A 26,475-nucleotide genomic window follows, 5' to 3' on the forward strand; every position below is an offset into this window, starting at 1 on the left:
AAAACACTCTCATTCTCTACATTCACTCATTAAATTTATCTTTAGTTAAATGATATTTAAATTACACATATTTGATTAAAATAACTCACCAAGTATAACAGCAATATGAACTAAGATAATAGTCGGGTTGACAAGCTATGAAGCTTAATAATTCAACCGTCTGTCTTGGGTGGCGTCGTGATATTAAATCAAAGTTCGTGCTAAAAATTCGATAATGCAAACGGACATGCGCACTCACTCACTTAAACCAACCCGAAAAACCAGTCTAACACACCCATTCATTCACTGATCCACCCGCCAAACGTAACCACATGACCTCTCGTACTACTATCATACTATGAATGATTGTATGAATGAATGAAGTGGTGTGAATGTAAACAAATGAACAATGGGAAATGAAAACATGAAATGTTGAAAGACGTGAACACAAATATGAATACTAATTAACTAAAATAATTAATCCTGTGATATATACATGTACAAATATTCTCAAAAAGCATATATTTTTTTAAGGAAATATATAGATATCACTCAAAACAGCAATTATACGCGAAAAGTTTATTATTAATAAATAGTTATTACATATTTAAAGGGATAATATGTAAATTAAAAACTATTTATTTATAAAGTTTCATTTTTAACCCCCACCCCCTTGAAACATATAAATATAAAGAATAAATATGTATAAACTGATAATTTTTAATTAGAAAAACTCAAGTTATAATATTGATTCCTTATTTTGTGCTTCTTTGCTGTTGAATTTTGAACCGGTTTCATGATCAAAATTCCACGATGCGGGTCAATTTTCAACGGATTAGGGTCTTTATTCAACACCTTTCGTCTCATTATTCAACGTGGAAAAATGACCCCCGGGTCAATTTTCAACCCGGGTCAAAATTCTTCGTTACACCTCCTCTTCTACATGGGGGGTAGCCCGTGTCCCAGTCTGTATAAAAAGAGGAGGTGGAAAGACAAGTTCCAGATGACTACTCTTTTACTAGTATTTAGATATAACAAATTAACATGACATTTTAACAATAAAGATCAATATTCATTCCAATGAAATTTATCAACATTATCAAAAATCCCTAAAAATAAAATATTATTTGAACCCTCTGAATCTATTAACTTTACTTTTGTGAATACGTTATAATTTATCTTACTTGTATAAAAAGAGGAGGCAGAAAGACAGCTTCCAGATGACTTCTGGAGAGCTGTGTTTCCCACACCCCCATTTTATACGCACGGACACTCTGCTACGACATTCTCCTCCTCATAAGTAAATGCAATCAAGTGTATACTAATGATCCGACGCACCGTGGTCAGTAGTAGCATTTTATTTACACCCGGCGTTGACAGGCTCATCACTGGACTTATCAACACACATTTCTCTATGAACATAAATAAACATCCGCTATTTATATTATGCATGCACTTTAAAGAATCTTCATTATGATAGATGCTATATAAAGAAGAAAGAAAGAACTCGTGTATGGGCGAGGGAAAGGGTTAAAAAAGGACGTTAATGCAAAACAAACAACTCTTCTTTTTTTTTAAATTCTGAAATACAAAGACTCGTTTGCAAAATGAACAGACACCAATGCAAACAAGTACCGACCGATGCAAAACCTACAGTCTTTCACTGAATCGACGCCAGATGACGTGCAAAGAGGTATCAGGAGAAATCGTACATCGAAAACGTTATAACCTGAAAAAAAAAACCGTAACCTTAACTTAGGTTGCGTTTTCTCTAGGAAAAATCGTACTTTAGTACGTCTTTTTTAAGATAAAACGTACTCTGGGGAAATTATAACCAGAATTTAAAATTGTTATAAAAACTATTTTAATGCACAAGAATACATGATTATATAAAGTTTAGCAGTATTAATGTCTTGTACAGTTCATGTAAGGTAATTCCTATCTATGTATTGGTTGAATATTTAAAGGGACTTGGACACTCGTGCGCTCAAACATTTTAAAATGTATGTTTTTATATCTAGAATAAGATACAAGCAAGACACAACAATTAGAATTCTTTGTTTTGTAAGCAAAGCTTTAGTCTTGTATTTGCTTATGTAGTTGTTAAGTTGGTAAACAAATCATTTAAATCTTAAAAATTCTTTTTATTTCGTGAATAATGATTATCATGAACAAAATGAATAAATTTACCATGTTTGTTACAAGTAGTTTTCTTTAAGACGTAGTAATTTCATTACAGTATTTGTAAACAAAATTATGCCTTGAGCTTACTTACATAACAATACTTTAAAGCTCTGTTGTTCTTTTGTAACGCTTGTTCGTGTGTAAACACAATTATTGTCTAATTAATTAATGTACGTGATTTTGTAAACAATACAATAGCAAAAATGATACAAATGTTTATTGAATAATATTAATTTATGATATTATACAATTAGCGAATAAATGTATCACATGAGAAGTTTGTTTATGTTCTTGACTGAATATTAAGTGCTTAGTTCAAATTCCAACTTATCATATCTGAGAAATATCACGTTTCCATTCTTCACGTACTTGTGCCTACAAGTAGTAGTTTCCTCTCTGCATGCAAAACAAATAATTATATCTATGAAGGGAACATATCATATTACATAACAAATTTGTAAAGTGAGTTATTTTTATTAATTTTTTATCCTTGCTTGCTTCGAAGAAAAACAGAAAAAATAAAATATCTACAAATTGCATGGTTTGACGCGGGTTACTGGTAAACCAATTATTGTTATTTTCATTTGAGCATTTTTTGAAATAATAAAGCCGTTTATGTAGAGAATCCCTCAGAAGACAGACGGAGGAATACTAATAAACGGCTAAGGAAGAGGATGGAGAAGAATTCACAGCACAAGCACACAATCCTTAATCAATCATTAGTATCTGTTTATAACGCGTTATGTCCTCGGTTTGATCAAAAAGTTTTCACTTGTATAAACGTTTTGATGACGTATCAATCGGCATGACGTTCCGTCAATGTTCTGTACAAACTATTTGGGACATACATGTATATGCTAGTATTAAGATATTTCTTAATTAAGTTATATTCATGAAGTCTTAATTTCTGTTCTTGATGGCAGAAAATTGAATGATGGAATTAATTCAATAGCTAAAGAATTCATACTCAAATAAACTGGGTTGGAATAGATTACGCTATTTTATAAACCGCTTCGCAGTTAATAAAGCGTACTCTGTCCAACCAAATTTATAATCGTAAAAATTCTGAAGCTATTGAATATATTTTCTATGATACAAAGACGTCTTGTTTAATAAGAGATAAGAGATATGGATTAAAAGTGAAAATTACTGTTAACTATAGGGATTGTTTAGTATGCTAGGGGATCCTGACCATTTAATACTATTTACCCTTTGCAAAATGCATTTTCCCATATAAAGACAGATTTAATTTTAAAATAAACAGAATCACACAACACTTGAAATTACGAGAGTGTATCATATAATTTACAAGTACCGTCCGGAAAATCTCATTTTAATGCTACAATTGTTGTTGTTTATAGTCTATCCTTTATATCCTGTGACCATTTTAAGGCGGATACAATTATATATATATATATATATATATATATATATATATATATATATATATATATATATATATATATATATATATATATATATATATTGCATCAGGTCGCTGGTCTCCCAAACGTTGCCAGACCAGGAGAAAATTATAGCGATTTCTGGACTCACCGTTTTTATAAAGGTTTGTAGTTTCTCATTTTGACAGCTAACTTAACATTAAATTATAATTTACAAATTTTAACTGATTCGACCAAAATTAACTATAATTTTTTTTTAAAAAAAAGGAAATTTATATATTATAAAAATGGCTCTTAAATTCATATTTTGAACAATACCTTTTTGTGATAAGCAATAAAACTTATTTAGGGCTCTATGTGGGTCAGTATTAGGAATGTATGTACATTAGTCAGAGAACCTCTCGTGTTTTGTGATGATACACATTTCTTCCTTTTTTTTAATTCAACACTGGTTATATTAAACTTTTCTCGACGAATACTAACTTCTACAAAATTATTTTATGTTTCGAAAATATACGGGAGCCATTTCAATTTGTGATAGAAATATTAACAGAAGATTCACCTGATAAAATAAAAAAAAACCTTGAAAAACTCCAAGAAATTGAATGATCATACGAATGATCTGAAAGACAGTTGCTTGCTTTGTTTTTAAATTTAATGTTAGTTTTTATATGCAAGTAAGATTTTTATCATCTATACAGTCAATTTTTTCTTTAAACACTGCTGCAAGTAGGCCTTATACCTTAAATTGCTTGCTGTACATGATGAACTGTTTACATGTACTATATCGACGATTCCTTTTATCCGATTTCAGATCATTCGTATGTTCAGCTCTTTTTGGTGACAACATACACATTTCATTATTAATGCTGTGGTGAATCCTGGTTTTCCGACCACCACCCAACCCCACTGGTCAACATTGAGATCGAGGCATTTCCACTAGTATTTTATTACTTACATACTAAATTCTCTTCATGCATTTTTGCACACAAGGCGACAACTATGTCCTTCCGTCTGCTTCTATCATTTGCAGTTCTGTTGATGCTATTCAAGTCATATCCTCCTCTCTACATCTCTGTTTCAGTGGTCCTCCTCCGTGTGTTCTTTGGTTTTTCAGGTGATGTCCAGTTCATAGCTCTTCTTGCAATGTTACATTAATATAATAACTTGATTATCACATTGTTTCTTTTTTTATGGAATACTAGTATAATTGATTTACATGTATTGAGTGAAAGTATTCATATATTGTATGCATCTAATTCCTACTTTACTATACTTTAGTTTAAAGTGTTTTTCAGAATAAAAAGGTTTACCTACAAGTTTTATTGCCTTGTTAATAAGGAACATTTATATATACTGAATGTATTTTCTATTTTACTATTTTTTTTATTTTAAGGAAAGTAAGGTTAAGCTACAAGTCAAATTTCTCATGTGTAATGGGAAATATTTATACTTTGTATTTATATAAACCATGTAAATATTTATTTTTTTAGTTTTCTTTTTTAACATTTTCCAAAGTAAAGTAGCTTTTTTTGCAAGATAGAAAGTTTGACCTACATGCTAATTTACATTTATAAAAAAAATATAAAAAATACAAAATATTCATTTCTTGGTTTTCTTTTTTAAATATTTCCATTGTAAAGTAACTTTTTTGCAAGTTTGACCTACATGTTCATGCTAATTTTCCTCTGTTTGAAATGGAATCGTTATTTTCTATGTATTTATACATGTATTATATATACTGTAGCAAAAATATTCGTTGAGGATTTACAGAGTTGATACGTGATACATTTCTGAAATTACAATATGAAGAAATTAAAAGCCAACGAAGTTTAATTTGGTTTAAAAACAACAAACTTTTAAAACAACGAAAGTATGTACTTCTACAGTATTTATTTCGAATTTCATATATTATATTTTGAATGAGAAGGTGCCTTTAAAGTACATACTTTCTTGTGTATTTTAAAGTTTGTGTATTCAGATTGCATAAGCTTTAAAATACACAAACTTTGCCTTGAATGAAAATTCTTTTCATTCAAGGCAAAGTTTGTGTATTTTAAAGCTTATGCAATCTGAATGCCTCGATCGGAAAGCAGCCGGTCGTAACTTTTTATTCATGTGCGAACGATGGACCTTCTTCCTTCTTCGCTTTATTTCAGTGAGACCTGTATTGTTTTGAAACCTTTTTGTTCTCGTGCCTTTAAATGGACAACATTATTGCAGGAAAGTAATATTTGGGCATGGCCATACGTCAGAGATAGAAATAATATTGAAAACATGGCAACAATAACGTCTGTTTTAAACGCAACATAATCGGTTACTAGTATTTGATTTGTCAGAAATATCGATGATTGAATATAATCGCGTTGATTTCGAATCAACTGTACGTTTAGTTCCAGTCTGACTAAAGACAGCCTCTACTATACAACATATATATATATATATATATATATATATATATATATATATATATATATATATATATATATATATATATATATATATATGTCATATTGTTAATGTTGTACTAACACCCACAAGGAAATTTACACCATTTATTTTTTGCTATTAAACAATTAAATGCTGAATGTTTTGCTTATTTTCTACACAACAATTCTAATACAAATGCTTTGCAGCATAAAAAAATTTCACCTAAAAGTTTATATTCCTTATGTTCAAAGAAATGGAAAAAGAAAGAGAAAAGAAATCAGAAAAAGAAGACAGTTATTTTGATCCAGATGGAACATGGAAGGGGCTGGCCGTAGTGATTACGAACTTTTTAAGTGGGCCACACATTAGAAAAGGAGCTGAAAAAGACCCTGAGAGCATGAAAAAATCATTTGAACAACTTGGGTTTAAAGTGATTTGCCATGAGGATGTCACAAAACCAAAGCTTCTAACAGATCTACTGGATGAATGTAAGCATTCTATTACGAGAGTATATTTAATAGTTTTAAAATCAGACACCAAAAAATCAATATTTTCTTCAAATTTATTTTAGACTCCAAAAAGACAGATTTGGACTGTTTTGCGTTGGCTATTAGTTCCCATGGATGTGAAATGGAGAAAAAAGAAGATAAGAAATCAAAAAAATAGAAGGGCGAAAAAGAGAAAAACGAGAAAAAAATTAAACAACATGCAATAAAAATGTTTGATGGGGAGTTTGTTTTTACCCACGAAATTTTGGACCATTTCAGTGATGAAAACTGTCCTGGTCTAAGAAATAAACCCAAGATATTTTTAATTCAGGTATGATTAACACACACACACACACACACACACACACACACACACACACACACACAATATATATACATTTGTACATAACTGCCTGAAGAGCCAGGAATGGCGAAAACGTTTGCGGTTAATAGGATCAATTTGTGATTTTATTCTGGATATTTATCATTTTTAAATTATATATATATATATATATATATATATATATATATATATATATATATATATATATATATATAAAATGTATCACCTCATTATCCTCTTTCATAACATACTTTCTCGACCTGGGAAGTTATCATACAAAATTCACGAAATTGTGCTTCATTTCTTAATTATTGATTGCAATTTTTCTGGAAATAGTTTGACAGGATTTTTTGTTTATATCTTAAATAACCTATTGAAAAAAGACTCGTCAACCAGAAATAGGGAGGAACAAATATAGAACAATGCCTCCCCATTTAGACTGCAGATGATTTTTGAGTACCTTTTGATAGTTGTATTGAAAATCAACATTATATGCGATGGCTTATAAACATCGTCTATTTATCGACCCGGATGTAATAATTTATTTTTGTAAGATGTTTTAAGTACAAAATATTTTTAGAAAGCCGTTAAGTCAGGGCCCATCCCTGGTTACTGTGTTATTTTATTCTCTCTTTATTTTCGTCAAAAAATGATTAGAATGTATGACCATGGTGAGTTATAGATTAAAAATCTGGATATAAACGGGAAAAATATCAAAAAAGGGATAGTAATTTCCAATTGTCTTTTGTTAATATATCGAAACGATTGGTGTCGGTTGCAAAATCAGTAATTTGTAAATTTAAATTTTTTTATATTTAAGCGCTTTTCTCCCTACAAATTTAAGTTAAATATGAGATCCATTGAGACCAAAAGGTTGCGATTGTGGATACAAATTAATCAGTGTGAAAGTTTAAATTATAAATAATTGTTAAACCAAAATGCAAAGGTTATGTATAGAAATTATAAATAATTGTAAAACCAAAATGCAAAGGTTTTATATAGAATTTTTTGTATTATTTTCACATTCAAGGTTCAAAGTGCTTCCCCCGCAAACTCTACAATTTCAATTACAAAAGAGGTACCTCTACATGTATCGTGCTTTGTATACTAGTTGTCTAAAGCATAGGAACAACTAAAGCATAGGAGTAAAAAATAACAATACAATCATTACCTCATAATGATTTTTTATCGGCGATATAGGTCACGAATGCTTACAACAAGGGAACCAGGCAACAATCATCTAGTCCTTTATAATTGTATATATTTGTTTGTGTATGCTTTGTAGAATTTTTTAAACAATATTTTAGGCCTGTAGAATTCCTGATAGCCAGAGCACAGATGCTCATAAGAACGTTGGGATTGGTTATGACGAGGGCTGTTCTCTACCCAAGGATACAAAATCTAATCCTGCAGAACCTAATCCTGTAAAACCAGATCCACAGACTTCTATCGATTATTACCCACCAGATGCAACAAATAAAAAGGTATACTGGTATGAATGTTTGAATTATCCTAGGGTTTGTCTTAACTTCCCGCAGTATTAGGGTAAAAAATAAATTTACATATTTTATGATCAAAACGACAAAAGGTAATAAAAGTGTTCCTTGTTGTATGCTTTATTGGTACATCTATATATTCCTAAAATGAGTAACATAATATAAATCTTTTAAATATCGAAACTTTTTTTTGTAAAAAGGCAAATATTAAATCATTTTTAAAAATTTGTGCTTTTAAATGACGAAAGGGAACTTTTACATCAACATGAATGTTTAGACGAAATTAACTCGGATATATTAGTAAGAGATACTGAGGATGAATGCGACATTTGGTCATTTTTCATTCACATTGATGTTTGTTGAAATAATAATCAAACTCTAGGCTTCTTCGGTTGAGGACCAAGATGAAATTGACTCTCCTAAACCTCAAATACTCTCCCCCCGGATCTCGTTGAGATAACATTCGTTCCCTGTTACAACGATATGCTCATCATGTTTGCCTGTCCTGAAGGTCAGTTTTCGCATAATTTTTATGGTAATTGTACTGCATGTATCAATGTCACTTTCGAGAAAAAAGATTCTTAAATCAGCATAAGAATTTTTTTTTAAAAAATAATTTATATATGACATTGACAATTTGTTAGTGTCGATTTCGAATTAGGGATGATGCGAATTAAAAAAGCTGTGCATTCATAGACCCCTTCACGGTAACTGCAGTACTGCTCCCTTAAAAAGCAAATTCAAAAATGGTTTAGTCGTGTTTAAACAGACGCTTAGCTATCTCCATAAATCTCCGTAAATTTGTTTGCCCTAGACTTACGGAGATAGCTGAGCGTCTGCTTTAACGATACTATAACTTTTGCAAAGTTGACGTACATAGACAGATACATGGTGTACATTAAACAATTTTAAACAATTGAAAGCTTCATAATTCAATAAACTACAAACAACAAACAAACTCGATTTTCCCTTCAATAAATTGGTATCGCAGTTATCGAGAAGAATTTCTCAAGTAGGCGAGGGCAGACAATTTTTCTTTCATTTTACAAATTTAACAAACCTTTAATAAATCTAATTTGTGTTGTTTTTGTAGATCATTATGCAATTAGAAACGTAATATGTGGAAGTTACGTGTTTACGCTGTTTTCCAAGTCTGTGGATAAATGGTATACGATATCTAAACCGGCTAATCTCATGGACATGTTAAGATATGTAACATACAAGATGTCTAGAAAGACTTTTCATGGTTCCAAAGAATACAAATGTCTGCCATGTATTGTCCATAAACTGAAAAAAGGCATCATCTTTAATAGAAGAAATACCTGAAAACCTGAACGTTACTGTTAGATACCTGAATAAGCCTCCCATATTATTCTACTGCTTAATGTTCCTATACTAGTTTGCTAAATCCTCTATGATGGTGCCCTTATCTGAACCTAAGCGAGTATGGAATGACTAAATTTTAAACATCATCTAAACATAATCTAAAACTTCAGTTTTATTTTTTTTTTACTTGTATTTCCATTGAAAGAATTATATTTAACATTAAAAGATCACATTGGACTCCACAAACACTTGATTGCATACATAAGTACTTTTATTCAAAACTTAAATTTGATACATAATATAAAAAATCAAAAGAAATCTTGGAAACCAATATATTAGCAGCTTAAAATTTACATCTATGGCACCGATGAAAAGACTGTAACTTACTAACCAAATATGTTTAAAAAAGAAAGCTGTTATTTTTATTTGTAGCCAAAAACAATCTGCTGCGTTAAGAAAAACAATAAGTGTTTTGAATTGTACTCACTTTATAACGAGTAAATACTTGACTAAAAACATTAAGTCGATGATCGTTGTGACCGAGCAGCGTAGTGGAGTGCTCGAATAATCGTTGTGTGGTGAATCAGAAACTTATGCATACGGATTGATTTGGGTTTTTTTATTAGTGTTTATGTGCTCGAGGCTTTTGCCCTACTCATTTTTGATGTACATTTACGCAGTATGGAGTTAGTATATTGTTTAGCATTGCACATTGCATAATACATCTAACTATTCCCAGGTTGCCAATTTGCATTTATGTAATTTTATAGTCACACCTTTAGATGTCAGTTCATCTCCACTAGTTTTGTCAAAACGTGCAGATAACATTATGTAAAACATTGAAATTTAGAAACGTTGTTATTTAGTCATATTAGCAGAATGTTACTCTTATTATCTTTGTATTCTGACAAGTTTAAACTGTTATTATCAATCTGAGTTATGTACAAGCTTAAAATCGTGATAATTTTGTTTGGCATAATATGAAAAATGGATTGGACTTGTATTTGTACTTTTACAGCTTTCACCCTCACTAGAGGAGCAATAAACGCTATTCTCAAGAAAAAGACTTACTTGTTTATCGGCATACGTTGACATCCTTAGTTTTTACTCTACTATTAAAATTTTACCTTCAAAAATTTCTGGAGGAAATGTGCTTAAGATTGCCCCACTCTTAATATATCCACAGTCTTACAAAAGATATAAATAAATCTTTAAAACTCGCACCTTTATTCTAGGTCATATCATAATAATTCCATTAAATGTTGACCCGAAACCTATGGCCTCTCACTTTTTCAAGAAGTTCTCTTTATTTATTTTTTTATTAATCTTTGAACCCGTAGGTTCTATTTTTTCAATCGGGGTAATGATTTAAAAAAAAAAACCATTTAAACTGAAATATATCAAATATATTGAAGAAGGAACCAAATCAAATTATTCACCATTTGATGGAGATGGTCGGATTATATAAATCAAATATCCCGCAAAAACTAGTATATTGTTTAAAATTTTGCTCAGTTGGATGTGTACGAAAACAAAACAGGACAACTCATTTGACATAGTTATAAATGATGAAGTAGCATTTGAGAATAAAAAACATATTTTTTAATTTGCTGACCTTAATTTGCTAACAATTAAAATAATAACCCCATGATGTTTTTTTCTCATGCATTACTTCATGTTAATATTGAATATGCCATATTCTGTTTAGATAACTATCTATCAATGAGTGAGTGGGAACGCAGTGCATTATACTGGTACAAAATTGTAAGAAAATGAAAGTTTCAGAAAATATTCTCGTTAATATTTAAATACCTCAAAATTAAGAACCAATTAAATACCGTAGATAAAACAGGAACTTTAGTTATACTAAGAATTTATGTGTTAACGCTTAAGGCTGTTCATGAAGACTAGTTTATTACTTATATATTAGTTCTTTAAAATAGAAACGCAGCAAACTTGACCATAGGCATTAAAACTGGGGGGGGGGGGGGGAGAACAAATGGGGTGTTGTCCTTACTGAACGTAAAAATTGTGGGAAGCTGGAAGAAACTGAGGTAAGGAAGAGAAACATCGAAATACTAAAGGTGGCAGATCTTTTTTTATGTGAAAAACTTGGAGAGGCGTCACAATGCTTTTGGGGAAGGTGGGTGGGGTTGGTGTATATCAACTTTCTGTTGGTATGGTTTTTACAATAGCATCTCGCTCTATTCTGACACCTGTGTCAATTATAAACAATACACGCTTCCGGTGTAAAAACTGTATGATTAGTTGATTTGTTTTCTTAGGTGGTGTCATCTATGCACGTTTAGGTAATGCCAGAGCTTGGGATTTCTTAGAAGAGGGTGTTTTTCCCAAAATTCCCCACCCCTTGTGTAGTAATTTTTATGCAAGTTCATCTCTCTCTCTCTCTCTCTCTCTCTCTCTCTCTCTCTCTCGTTTCAAATTGTATGAATTACGAATATATTATAAATTGCATTTCATGTATATGATGTATAACCTGCAGTTATTATTTGAGATAATAAAATAAAGTTATCGATTTCTACACCTATCAATCGCTTATCGAACAGCCTATAAACGAATTGAAATAACTTGAGACAGAAGTGGAAAGTGGAAGGGAGTATGTACTGAACCATATTAGCAAGCAAGGATCCGATTCTTTTAACATTGTTAACAAAATATCCATACCAAAAATATTCATATACATTTCACTACCGATGTTGTTACTTTACTTGCCTCTGAAATTCTTTCAACACCAACATCAGCCCAGTAAAATGAAGAAGTGTGATTTGTTTACATATACATGTATATAAATTTCCGAGGTTGGTGAGAGTATTAGAGAGTAAGTCTGAAGCAAATAAAGCCAATCTTATTAAAATGAGATCTGCAGCTGTAGGTATATGTAGGTATGTTTTGTCACATATGTTTTTTATACAATTTTGGTCAAATCTTATTTTTCTGCTTTTATTATTTACAGTGCGTTGTGAATGCAATTGTAATGATCAAATAAATTTTTGGTGCCAGTTGTTGAGTTTTAGGCAAGATACAGGGCTCGCAATTCTTCGCCATGTAAACAGGGCTCGTGCCCTGTTTTTGTTTACATAGGTTCAATATACCAGTAAAAATCTTTTTTAAACTGATTTGTCTATCCTCTTTTCATTTTAATCATGAATTAACAGTTCCTAACGATTAACACATTCATTTTGTGTTTAAAACTAGAATTTTCACTTCAACATTCAAATTGTAAACAAAAGGTTTGTTTGCATAGCGTAGAATTTCAAGCTCTGTAACTCGCTTATAACTCAACAAATGACACTTAATTTTAGTTGCCTTTTTAAAATTCTTTACTGAAGCATTGTAAACACTTAAATCGAAAAAATAATTTTTGACCAAAATCGTGACCATGCCCCTTTAAACATTTCTCTATATATTTCTGTTTTGAAATCTGAACCCTTTTGAAGGGTTATTGGTCTGAGGGTCACCGTTTAAAAAATATACAATATACACTGTTTGAGGATGTTTGCGTAGTAACATCACAAATCGTAGTAATATAGTCCCTAAGAAGAAAATTTTAAAAATGTTTTTCTTACATATTTCTATGATGAATTTTGAACCCATCTTTGGCCCCAGTATTGGTTTGGGGGGGGGGGGGGTCACAGTTTAGAATCTTCACAAAATGTCCATACTTGTGTGAAATATAGGCATCTTTGGTGGAGTAGTTCTTAAAAAGATTTTAAGACACACATCCTATCTTCCCTGCTTCGTAATTATCTCCAGTGGTCTTAGAGAGAAGTCAAATATATGAAAGTATACAAACAGACGGACGGACAAAGGACAGCAGGGGCCCGTTTCTCAAAAAGGCGTAAATTTGGGCCTAAGTTAGTCCGACTAACAAAGTTACGCCAATATTTAGTCGGGTCTAAGTTGCGTTTCTGAAAAATGCGTAAGTTAGGGTTTAAATGTTTAAGAACTTAGACATCTCCGCTGAGTAGTAAGCATGCGCATATCGTATTTTGTTTTGCTTTGAGGCTATGATTATATGTGGTGGATCAATTTTCCAATTCATAGTACATGTAGTACCCGAAAGTACGCATGTTATACCACTGAATGTGCATAGTTCAAGCTGTTCATGACATTTTATATTAGTAAAAGTAGAACAAATGCCTATACACTTCTTAACATAATGAAATGTTAGAGAAAAACAGTTGATATGAAAGCGTCATATATAAGAGGTTTCAGAAACCAAATATGTGACAATTAAATGCATTGTAGATGATATTGAGGCACAATCTTACATATTAATTGAACGAAACAATACATAGAAATTAACTTCAATGTTAGTGTAAACTTCAAATATTTATAGAATACAGGGACAAGGTACAGTGGATATGCCCCAATACGTCTGCAGAATAAGAAGTATGCTTCATAGACACTGTAGATCTTTAGACATTTTCAGATGCTGGGATAAGGCTTGATTCTTTTTTATCAATTCACTATATTATTTATAGAAAATAATATGACAATGAGTAACCAACAGCAACCAACTGAAATCGAAAATATCTTTTGTATAAATAATATTACATGAACCTTGTCCATCCTCTGTTCCAATATTGAAAGAATGTAGTCAATGACATGGAAACGATTCTTGATTTTCTGCGATTCAAATGATAATAGTTTCGAAAGATATTAATAGTCAACAATTAACAAGACAGGAATTATCAACATTTGAGGCCGAGGTCTCCCCATCTCCCTTTCCTGTATTTTGGTTTAATCGATCGATTGTTTTGTTTTGGTTTTTTTCGGGGGGGGGGGGGGGGAGATTGAAAGTAATATACACCATACATAAACAGGGAATAATTCGCCCTGTTTAATTTACAGTCATTACACCCTCGTTGTCAGCGGGCGAATTTATGTTGATTTTCAATATCTAATATTAAGTAACTTAAGTAACAGCTGTGACTGGGCGAAGTCACGACAGAGTGAAACTGTTTGCAAGTGTAGAAGGACGGATATTACACGGGACCAAAATAACCCTGTATACAGTATCTTGATTAAAATAAAGATATAAAAGCAGTTATCTAAGAACACCCTTCCTATTTAAGGAAAGTTTTATAAATAAAAGGTTTTTACAAGTTTAATGGAAAAGGCATCGAAAAATCTCCTACCCCCTTCCGGATAAGACATTTTGCATCTTTGCGGTTTTAACAAGTGCATGTGAGTTTTACTTTTTTCCCTATTTGCTTTGGGTTATTGGGGTGGGGGTGTATACAATTGGTTATATAATAAGTATGACAAATGCAAGCTAGTTAAATTTGTAAATAATGCACACTGTTGTAAAACTGCTATAACAACGCTTTTGTATTGCAAGTCGACAACTTCGAAATTAAAAAAAAATCCCTTGATATACGTACATTTTAAATATGATGAAACAAAACTATCATGAATTCATGTAATTAAAGATCCATTCAATTATATGAGTACAAATAAACAATGCATATGAATATGCACGAAGATCATTGATAGTACATGTGCCCCATACCTATTTTAATAGAATTACGATCGATGTTAAATATGAACGCAATTGATCATTTCATCCTAGAATTAATAAGATAAATGAATTTGATATCCAAAAATTCAAGGTGTGCATGTAAAATTTTATAATATTCGATAACCTTGACAAACGCTTGTCAACAGATCTAAAATTGATGCACACTCTGCACGCTTCTAAAACATATTTATAAGTAATATTTTAACAAACAAAAATTGATTGTATCTAAATGTATGCGAGTTCATAAACATTCCAAAATACATGTAGCTTTCATACGGTTTTGTAAAGATACTAGGAGTAAAAAAATGAAAATGAGAATGCATACGTGTTGTAAAGTTTTCAGTAATACATGTATAGGTAAAGAACAAACAACCACACACAAGGACAAATTACAAATGTAAACGTTTTGAGTTGCTCCTATTCATAATTTTGAAATCAGTTTCGTTTCACTGGTTCAAATTTGATTAGAAACATTAAATTCTAGTACATGCTTACTGAGTATTGATTAAAAACATCAATAATATATTCGTACTTATATACATCTATCTTGTTGGGGAATACATGTTTAATTTAGAAATAAAGCATCTTTTTAATGATTGTGTTTATATCATTTATCGGGGCATACCCATTCTTCACACTTTAGGTAAATTTCATTACGAGTAGTAATGTATATTACATACGTTTAATGAGGTGAGCCCATTATTTATCAAATTGATTTAATCTTAATTTATTTAGAAATAGAAACAAAAGGTATTTTCTAAAGTTATATGTACATGTACAAATATTTAAATAAATGTGAATGTTTTCTTTAATAACACATAAAACAAACCAAAAAATAAAATTCTCCGTACATTTTGCCTTAGAAACAAAACACTCGCCATTTTTGTGCACAGACTAAGGACTTACGCCTACCCATTAGAAGGCGTAGATTTAAACCCGAATTTAGTCCCGACTAAGTTTCCGCCTTTTTGTGAAACGCAACTTAGTCTGGTTTTGAGGTTTAGCCCTTGATTTAGTCCGGACTAAGCTTACGCCTGGACATAGGCCTTTTTGAGAAACGGGCCCCTGGTGATCAGAAAGGCTCACTTAAACATTCGGTTCAGATGAGCTAAAAACTGTAATTTAAAGAGTTAACTGTCAAATAAACCTCATCCCATATCAACACATCTCTTACTGATCACCAGAAAATGTTGTCCATTGAAAACGTAGTCAAGGTATTTAAAAAAAATTATCATACTCATCGACCGAAATAGATCAACGTTGTATCACGTGACCATTTTAGGGGAAAATATATGTTTTGAATATAGCAGTTGTATCTTATCAGGTTGCTGATTTCACAGACATAACTAGACCAGGAAAAGATACTGATTTGTGGACTGAACATTTAGGTCTGTAGTCACACACTTGTTTCTTTACAATCCATTTATATTTATTTATAATTTTTGCAATAGCCAAGCATTGCTTTTCAGAATATCATTTAGGTCACTCTTAGAAGTATATTTATTTCGATTAGTGACAGCACACAAATTACTTGACAAGGTTCCGATGTTCTATAATGTTAAGCAAAAAATAAAAGTTGGCTACATGCATTATTCCTCGCTATGACCCCCTTATGATTTTTGTTTTACTTTCGATTTCAATTGTGCTTGTGACAACATGACCGCTTAAATAGTTTTAATAGTTATAATGGGTATTCATGCTACATCGAACTCGAATAATACAGGAATTTAAACACGTCACATGAATGCAAAGCTTAAAAACACATTATAGCATGCACGAAGCATCATTTTTGAAAGGGGGGAGGGGGGGGGGGGACAGGCTCATCGAAAAAGGGGAATTCCAAAAATCATGAAAATCCTAATGTGTGTGTGTGTGTGTGTTTGGGGGTGGGGGGGGGGGGGGGTGGGGGTAGCGTAGTCTACCTTTAACTTCATTTTCTGTCTTAATTTCCTTATTTCATTTCAATGTTTACATACTCTCTTAAAAAAGGAAAGCAATTCCATGATAATTCAATTTATTAGTTATATGTAAATTTACATTCAAAAATTTCTTGCTACGCCCCTGTATAGTCAGTGTATTGAAAGGAAATATTCAAAATTCAAATGAGACATTTAGCATGGCAGAATGAAATTCATAGATATCGGCATTACAGAATGTTGCGTTATTTTCTTATGTTACGAAATCGCACATGCGCAAAATATAGAATTGTTAGGACAAACCGTAATTGATCACAAGATGTCACTCCTTGGATTCATTATCATTTATACCTGCTGTATTGCCCGACTAAAAATAAACATTGAGAACTCAGTGGAAACTGCACACGTGTTCCATGCACGCAAGGGGACCTAGACACAATTTAAGCACAAAATTTTCCAATTTTATTTTTCCATCTTAAACATCTATAATGGTTGATATAGGTATTTGTAATGATCTATCAAAAGAATTGGAAGTCAAATATTAAGTTACAAACATACATAGTTTGAAATTCTCTTGTGTAAATAAAGCTCGGATCTTGTTTTTGTTCAAGTAGGTGTTGTAGGTGTTGTTTTGGCATATGTTTCAATCAAAAGTTGCTTTTTGTGTTGAAAATATCATTTTTAAACTCGTTGAATTGTTTGTCTTGTTTTCTACTAGTCAAGTTTTGAACGAAATTGCAATCTGTCTATTTCACAATATTTGAGAAAAAAATAAGACTTTTGCTTTGCTTACATAACTATGATTTCTTGACTCCGTATCTCGCTTATATCTTGACTTATAACGTTCTTATTTTGGTCAATCATTCTAATTACACTAGTTAACAATTTTATACTTTAAAAATTGATCTCAAATCATGTCTAGGATCCTGTTAAACTACAGACTCTTTTCTGTGCAAGATAATTATGATATTGTGGTCATTCTTGAAACCAAAAATATTTTTTTAGAGAGATTTGTTCATTTCTTTTTTTATATTTTTTATATTAAACAAAGTTTCTTTTCTTTAAAGTTAAAGTAATCCAAAAACAGTCGGTCGTTTATACATGTGCAAACAATCAATGAATATATGGTGACCTAATCATGTGCAAACAATCAATGAATATATGGTGACCTAATACTTTAATGACTTTATATCAGTTCAATGATCTCGATGGATGTGTGTCAAAATATGTCGTCGCGAACCAGTTTATCGGCAGTTAAAGTCGCCGCGAATAAAGATTGGTTTATATATATATATATATATATATATATATATGGTGGGTGTTAGTACAACATTTACAATATATATATATATATATATATATATATATATATATATATATATATATATATATATATATATATATATATATATATATATTATATATATATATATATATATATTGTAAATGTTGTACTAACACCCACCAAGAAATTTTACACAATTTATTATTTGCTATTTAACAATTAAATACCGACTGTTTAGCATATTTCCTACTCAACAATTCGAATACAAAGAGCTTTTCAGGATAAAAAAAAAATTACCTTAAAGTTTATATTCCGCTCTGTTCAAGGAAATGGATTTGGAAAAAGAAGACAGGTATTTTGATCCAGATAGAACATGGAAAGGACTGGCGTTGGTGATTACCAACTTTCTTAAGGGGCCACACATTCGAGGTGGCGCTGATAATGACCGGAAGTACATGAAAGAATCATTTGAACGACTGGGGTTTGGTGTGATTTGCCATGAGGATGTGACAAAACCACAGCTAACAAAGCTACTGGACGAATGTAAGTTTATTATTAATAACTAAAGTATATTTATATAAGTTTTAAAAACAGGCACAAAAATGCCAACATTTTCTTTTATTTTAGACTCAAAGAAGACAGATTTGAGCTGTTTTGCGTTTGCTATTAGTTCCCATGGGTTCGAAATGGAGAAAAAAGAAGATGAGAATGCAAAACAAGAGAAGAAAGAAAAAAAGAAACAAAAGACAAAAACTAAACATCACGCAATACAAATGTTTGATGGAAATTTTGTTTTTACACACAATATTTTGGACTGTTTCAGTGATAGAAAATGTCCTGGTCTAAGAAATAAACCCAAGATATTTTTGATTCAGGTATGATTAACACCTGCCCACTAACATATTTTTTTTTTTGGAAAAATTTTCAAAATTGGTGTGAGATGATTTGTTATTCAAATGTGAAATAAACTATAGCTATTAAGAAGACCCTCTAGTAATATGGAGGAACAAATACCGCGTTTTGCCTCCCTATTTAGGCGGTAAATAACTTTTGAATACATTTTTATACTAAGTCTAGTATTTAAAATCAATATTTTATGCGATGGTTTATGAGCATCTTCAATTTATCGATCTGGATGAAATAATATAATTATGTAAGGTTTATTAAGGACAATATTTTCCAAAAAGGCGTTTAGTGAGGACTTGTCACTGCGGTTTTTTTAAATTATTTTTTTGTCAATAAATATACTGTATTGTAATGATGGATTTAGGTTGCAAAATGAGTTATTTGTAAATTTGAAATAATTTATATTTTGGCGCATTTTTCACCACAAATTTAACTTAAATTTGAGTTCAGTTGAAACATAAAGGTTGAGATTGTGAATAACAATTGATCAGTATAGGTGTGAATTATAAGGTATTATCAAGTCAAAATGCAAAGGTTTCTCCATCGCACCTTGTGTAAAGCCCATTTATGTTTGTGAATATTAGTTTGTATGCGTGCTATGTAGAATTTTTATGATAATATTTTAGGCCTGTAGAATTCCTGTTAGCAAGGCCACAGTTGATCAAAGGATAGCTGGGATTGGTTTTGACAACGGCTGTTCTGTACCTAAGATTGCAAAATTGAATCCTGCAGAACCTAATCCTGTAAAACCAGATCCACAGACTGCTATCGAAATGGAAGTTGATTCTTATCTACCTGATGCAACAAAGACAGAGGTATTTTAGTTTGAATTTTTGAATAAGCCTAGAATTTGCCTCATCTTTCCGCATAATTACAAAAAAAACCCAGATATATGGTTGTTTTTTTTAACAAATAATTTGCAGTTTACCTTGTAAGTGTATTTATACATTCATAATATTAATAATATAATATTAATCTTTTAAATATCTAAACTATGCATATTTAAAAAAAATGAAGATTGAATGAGTTTGAAATAGAGTGTGCTTTTAAATGTTGTGAGCGAGCTAGTTTACCAACATGAATGTCGAAACTATCTCGAATATATTGGTAGGAAATGCTATGAATGAATAGTAAGCTTTTTTTCATTCACGTCGATGTCTGTTGAATAGAAAAATCATTCTTTAGAATCCTTCGGTTGAGGACAAAGATAAAATCGACGCTCCTAAAGCTCAAATTATCTACCCTCCGGCACCTTTTGAGATAACAGTGGTACCCTGTTACAACGATATGCTCATCATGTTTGCCTGTCCAGAAGGTCAGTTCTTGCCTAGTTTAAATGATAATTGGACTGGCAATGTCACCGTAACAAAAAAGGTTCTCAAATCAGCTTCACAATTTTTTTTTTATTTTTATCAATTTCATAACTATCAAAGACAATGTGTTTTTGAACTAGGGGTTTTATTGGGCTACATTTAAGAGAAACATTTATTGATGCATTAAAATGTCCATGTTGCGAATGAAAAAAGTATGCATTTATAGACCTCTTCACGGTAACTGCAGTACTGCTCCCTTGCGTTGTAAATTGATAAAACGGTGTCTAGTCGTGTTCAAAAAGACGCTTAGCTATATCCGTAAATATCCGTAAATTTGCTTGTCGGAGACTTACGAGGATAGCTGGCCGAGCGTTTGGTTGAACGGTACTAAAACTGTTGGCTAAGTTGAAGTACATAGACAAATACATGGCGTACAATAAACAATATTAAACAATTGACAACTTCATATTTCAACAAACAATTTCAATTCGCTATTTTAAATTTTTCCTAACAAACCATTAAAATATCCACGCGCAATCTGTATTGTTTTTTTTTTGTAGGTTATTATGCATTTAGAAACCAGCGGGATGGTAGTTACATGTTGAAGCTGTTTTCCGAGTCTGTTGTTGCATGGCGTACACAATACAGATCAGCTAATCTCATGGACATGTTAAAAGATGTTACGTACAAGATGTCTGAAAATAGCTTTTTTGGTCCTAAAGAATACAAAATCGTGCCATCCATTGTCCATAAACTGAGAAAAGACGTCATCTTTACTCCAGGTAGAAAATGATTGGATGTTTTGCGAGTGTAATACTGTGACGTCACAAAAGCAACATTCATAGCCTCATGCATATTTCTACATTGTTATCGATTGTTTGATGTAAAGGGTTTGCTTAGGTGACCTTATGATGACATCACGAATCTCAAATATTTGTCATGACTATACAGCGGTATGTAATAACCACTGCATGCTATTGGCGGAACGTGTTATAATTATAAAGTGCTTGGTTAATCATTATTAAGAAAGAAATGTTATGTTTTCATGTTAATCGTTGTAAAACAGACTTTCATACATATCAGTCAATATATGTTTTGATCAAGCCAACGAGATAACATCAGCCTCGGGTTTCGTCCTCGGTGTATTCCGAAATTTCGTTCTTACCTTTATCATACAGAGGTACACACGTGTTGCCTAGATCATTAAACCGCTCCAATATCATAAACAATTTTAAAATGTTAATGATTTAATTTGATTTCATTTTGAAAAGGGTTTATTTTGTGTTGGACAAATGGACAGAACAGTGTTACATATTTGCGTCATTCAAAGGACAAGCTCTGTAGATTCATATTAAAACCCACGTTTTGTGCGAGGCAACCACCACGGTTTTTTAAGACTACCTATTATTTCATTTAATATTAATTTTGATTAAATGACATTATAATAAACGTTTAGCGTTTCAAACTTTATATTCTCACGATTTTATACAAAAAATTTACTTCTTGTTTAGCATTATAAGATTGTACAGTAACTGTGACGAAGAACCGACGATTCGTAATTTGTTGTCATAAGAACGTAGATTTGGTCATTAAAAATGAAAACTGTGAGTGATTAGTTTAAATGCTTTCAAATAACTTGCTTAAAGTAATAAACTGTATTCAATATCTTTTTATGATTCAATTCTAGTTGTAACGCCTCGTATGATTGGCCAATATATAAAGCCTAAACTGTCCCAAGTTATGTTATATCGTATAACGTAAGTAGAAATTAAATTTATACCTTATATAAATTGGAAATTTATAAAATAGATGGATTATCAAGTTTGAATTAAATGCAGCAGAAGATCAAAAAAGAAAATACTATAAGAGTTATTACTAAGTGCTTTTGATGTATTTTACTTATGAAATAAGTATAAATACATTTAATATAGGCCCATAGGCCACATAGTTGATTTAAGCTGACTGATCCAATGAAATGTTTCAAAAATACACTTAAGATGCAATCTAACTCTATTTTGTCCTGATGTATTTTTCTAATTTTCTTAGTAGACTAGTCCAACTATTAACGCTGTATTCATTGCCTTCTTTGTTACTAACAAAATATGTTCAATCAAAATTCTAACAAAAGACGAAAACATTATTTTGGGATTTATATATGTTTTATATAGATTTATATAGTTGTAACTCTTGTCAGTAATGGCATTTTTAGTTGAAATTTTGCATATTTTTGAACGAAATAAATGATACTTAAATCAATGTTACAGAATGGTAATTATAAAATGAAATACAAGAATATTATTTACGAAAGACTCTAGGTATATTTCCAGAGTTGTATCCATTCTCTAGAAGTTTTAATTTTTTTTTTACTTTATCAAGGACATTAGCTGACGCCAAACTTGGGCTTTAAATTTGTCAACCTTTAGCAGAATATTTATTTTTCTTTTAGATGTATTTTGTGCGTGGTTGATTTTATTACATGTACCACCAAAGTTCTATTTTTTATTCATTAATTTTGACTTGATTTTAAATAACAGCCCTACTTAGCTAAAATATTCAACTTATTATAAAATGATGTACTTTAAAGTATCTTATATAAATGATTTATCTTAAGGTATCTTTCATGTGCAAACCAACTCACCAAATAGCATGCATTCTTCATGATATTATTACCTTTAAAATTCGCCAGATCTGGAAAAATGACCCACCTGAATTGAAATGATTCTAAAGAAAAAAGCTGATGAATATTATTATTCTACCTTGTGCTTTTAAATTGTTTGGATCTAATGGTAAAATCATGTGTATCTGTTATCAGATGAAAAAAAATTGAACTTTATGCTCCTAAGAGAAGACATGAATAAGGAAACTAAATTAATTAAAACTGGAATTGGATATATTCTTACAAACAAAATGAAAACTGATGTCGTGGACAAGTTTTGAATTTGATATACCACAAAAACATGGAAATTGAAGATATGAAGACAAAAAAGCGGTTTTTTTTTTATATATGAACATTAATCTAATTTATGGGCCATATGGTAAGGAATAAAAAATAAAAAAAAATTATGGGACAGCATGACGGAACTATAAACTTGAATTAAAAAGAACGCATTGCAGAGCCAAATGATATCAACGGGCTTATACTAGAAATATCCTTCTTCACAAAAATGGACATGAAGACTACTGGAAAAAATTATTTTTTTTCTTTTTTCATAAAGTATATAGGGAATTTTTGCAAGTTATCAAGACCGCCAATATTGTTGAACTTGCTTGAGGTGTTACCAAAAGTCATTTTATTTGTTCAAGGTTAACAAAACACAATTTATAAGTTTAATTTATGAATATTTTTTTTTTATCTAAAAATCTTGTTGATTAACTTTGACATGATATGATATCTTCACTTGCCATTCATTGTTTAGCAGCAAATGTGGATCTTGTTTGCAACTTTCATCAATACACATTTTCGTGTTTTTGTTTTCAGTAAAAAAAAATACTAATTAAAAGAATATGATTTGTTAAGAAATAAAATCATTTACGGAAAGTCTTAAGGACGTACAAAAGAATATCTGAGTTTTCCATCTTTAAGGAAAATAAAAAAAAAGGGATCCGAAATGCACTAAATACAAAGGTGAAAGAATTGGAATAAAGAACTTATAAAACCTCAAAATCAATGTAAAAATAAAAATTCAAAGAAAAAATGAAGTTTAAAATCCTGTGATACCATAAAAAATCTAGATGTTGAAAACTGAAAGATTTTTTTAAAGAATGGAAATAATTTAAAACTTTGATCAAACGTTGAAAAAGCAGGATAAGGTGAACAAAAGTAGGGCAACCTTTGGATTATAAAGCAAAAGAGAAAGTTATGAAGCAGAGAGGGGAGTCAGACACAACTGTATGCTAAATAAGTATGATGAGTTGGCAGTCTAATAAGGATATCAACATGCAAAAACGCATTAAGGTGAGATGGGACATCTACAAGTTGTCAGGTGCATCCTATCGAAATAAGAAAAAATAATCGAGTATAATTTTATCAATGTTTTCTTGCCCACAATAAATAACAGTGTAGCGCAATTGGTTTGGGCGTTAGCTATGAATCTGTAATTAAGTCATGAGTCATGAGTTATGAATCCTGCCTGGGCTTTCATTACTTTTACCTTTCCAACAAATTTTAAAACGTATTTTTTGCTCAAATGTTGTATAAAAATTTTTTTTAATTCGGAATCGGTAAAAGTATTTTGATTCCTCTTATATAATGTACTTACTTTTATCCACATTAATATCGATAAGTGTCCCCTCAATTTCATTGGAATAATATTAAAGGTATAATTGAATTAAAATTATAAACAAACGGGAAACAAGGAGATTCGTAAAACAATGAAAGGAGGTTCTGATTGTGAAATAAATCTACTAGCATTATTGAGTAAGTAGACTAAGTCTTTAGTCTCTAGTCTTAGTACAGTAACCTCGTATATCCGAAATTTTGAGAGAAATCACATTGCCATTTGTAGCAAGTAGTAAATAGAAAACGAATGTAGCTTGTAAATAGCTACGATATGAGGCGTCCATTCAAAGAAAAAGCTCTTAAATTTAGACCAATTTTATTTATCTTTTTAAAAAAATGCAATGCACCCTCAATAGAGAAGATTCCTGGCAACATTAATGTGTAACCCAAGATTAAGACTGCTACAATAGTAAATATACACTGTTTGAAGATTTCGAACTAGGCCGCTATGAAACTGCATTGTTTAGCATTTGGGATTCTAGCTTTGAGCAAGGAGGCCTAATCTTTTAAAAAAGGATTGGACTGGTTTAAAATCTACTGATAACAAGTCCAAAGAAATTCATTGGTCTTAAAGAAAATTGGGATTATAAGATCCAGATTTTGAGGTACTGTGTATTTGTGCTGAAACCTCAACGCAAGAAAAGATAACTTTAAGATTTGGATGGATTCGACTTTCAATTCGATTCAATAATATAACAAAATAGATCAGAACCTATTTACTTTAATTTGACGAATTAGATTCCGCCAAAAATTAAATCAACAAAATCAATCTCTCCCCATTATTTCATATCAAATTCGTTAAAAATTTCCGATGTCCAATTAAGCCCAATTTATAAGTTCTTTTAATACAAAAAATTGACATAAAAGTCATTTCAAGTGTCTCTGGTGTGAATAACATTTCACACTCAGCTCAGGGTGATTTACACGTCCTTTCTCCGTAAAAATTATATAATTGAAATCATGACTATTTCGGATTCTAATTGAGAATCAAAAGAAGCAGCATCTGCGCAGGCTGTATTAATTTGTTTAACTTCATTACTGTTCGTGTCTGAACTATTTTTTAATTTTCAAGATTTAAAATAAAATGTATGATAGAAGCACCTCATCTGTATTTAGCATCTGCTGGCTCTTGATTTTAATTAAATTTATTCCGTGTCTACTTGGTTTCTTTTTCTACAAAAATAAGTGCATTGCGTAATAAAATTTATTATGTAAGAACCAAATCACACTTTTTTGAGAGCCTTGACAACATTTTTAGATTCATTTTTCAAGAATAAAAAAAAATCATACTGTCAATTTTTAAAAAAAAAATTGTACATGTATCTCTTGACTTTATTTACACTGCCATCGATTACAAGTACATGTAACTATATATAGTAAGTATACAAAAATAAAAAAAATTGTAAATACAGTAAACAGTACTTTATCTGTCCTGATATCAATAAAAATTTAAAGCTCTAGACGTTTTTATTTTTATATCAAATGTTCATTTTGTTTAAAATAAAAGACATTTTTTTAAATCTCAAAATTGAATAATAAGAGTTATCTTTCTTGTTTTATGCATTTAAATCGGTTTGGTCAA

At 30.9% G+C, this 26,475-nt stretch overlaps 1 protein-coding gene and 1 long non-coding RNA gene across 4 annotated transcripts; both read left to right on the plus strand.

The window, feature by feature from the left end:
* The first annotated feature begins 3,619 nt into the window (after positions 1-3,619).
* LOC136272302 (uncharacterized) lies at positions 3,620-10,511 on the plus strand. Of its 2 annotated transcripts, XR_010710271.1 has the most exons (7): positions 3,657-3,730; positions 4,381-4,496; positions 6,248-6,484; positions 6,568-6,815; positions 8,135-8,311; positions 8,706-8,834; positions 9,417-10,511. It is a non-coding gene; the product is annotated as an uncharacterized lncRNA (long non-coding RNA). The 2 variants fall into 2 exon arrangements; XR_010710270.1 differs by lacking the exon at positions 4,381-4,496 and having other exon boundaries at positions 3,620-3,730.
* A 3,970-nt stretch (positions 10,512-14,481) lies between these two features.
* LOC136272291 (caspase-14-like) lies at positions 14,482-22,749 on the plus strand. 2 transcript variants are annotated; one of them, XM_066073654.1, is made up of 7 exons: positions 14,482-14,860; positions 16,519-16,582; positions 18,722-18,938; positions 19,023-19,270; positions 19,928-20,116; positions 20,487-20,616; positions 21,175-22,749. In XM_066073654.1, the coding sequence occupies exons 3-7, from the start codon at positions 18,725-18,727 to the stop codon at positions 21,405-21,407; spliced, it is 1,014 nt and encodes a 337-aa protein (XP_065929726.1). In that variant the 5' UTR covers positions 14,482-14,860; positions 16,519-16,582; positions 18,722-18,724; the 3' UTR covers positions 21,408-22,749. The 2 variants fall into 2 exon arrangements, with proteins under 2 accessions (XP_065929726.1, XP_065929725.1); XM_066073653.1 differs by lacking the exon at positions 14,482-14,860 and having other exon boundaries at positions 16,447-16,582.
* Positions 22,750-26,475: the final 3,726 nt, after the last annotated feature.

This window comes from Magallana gigas, chromosome 10 (genome assembly GCF_963853765.1).
Source record: "Magallana gigas chromosome 10, xbMagGiga1.1, whole genome shotgun sequence".
Taxonomy (NCBI): domain Eukaryota; kingdom Metazoa; phylum Mollusca; class Bivalvia; order Ostreida; family Ostreidae; genus Magallana; species Magallana gigas.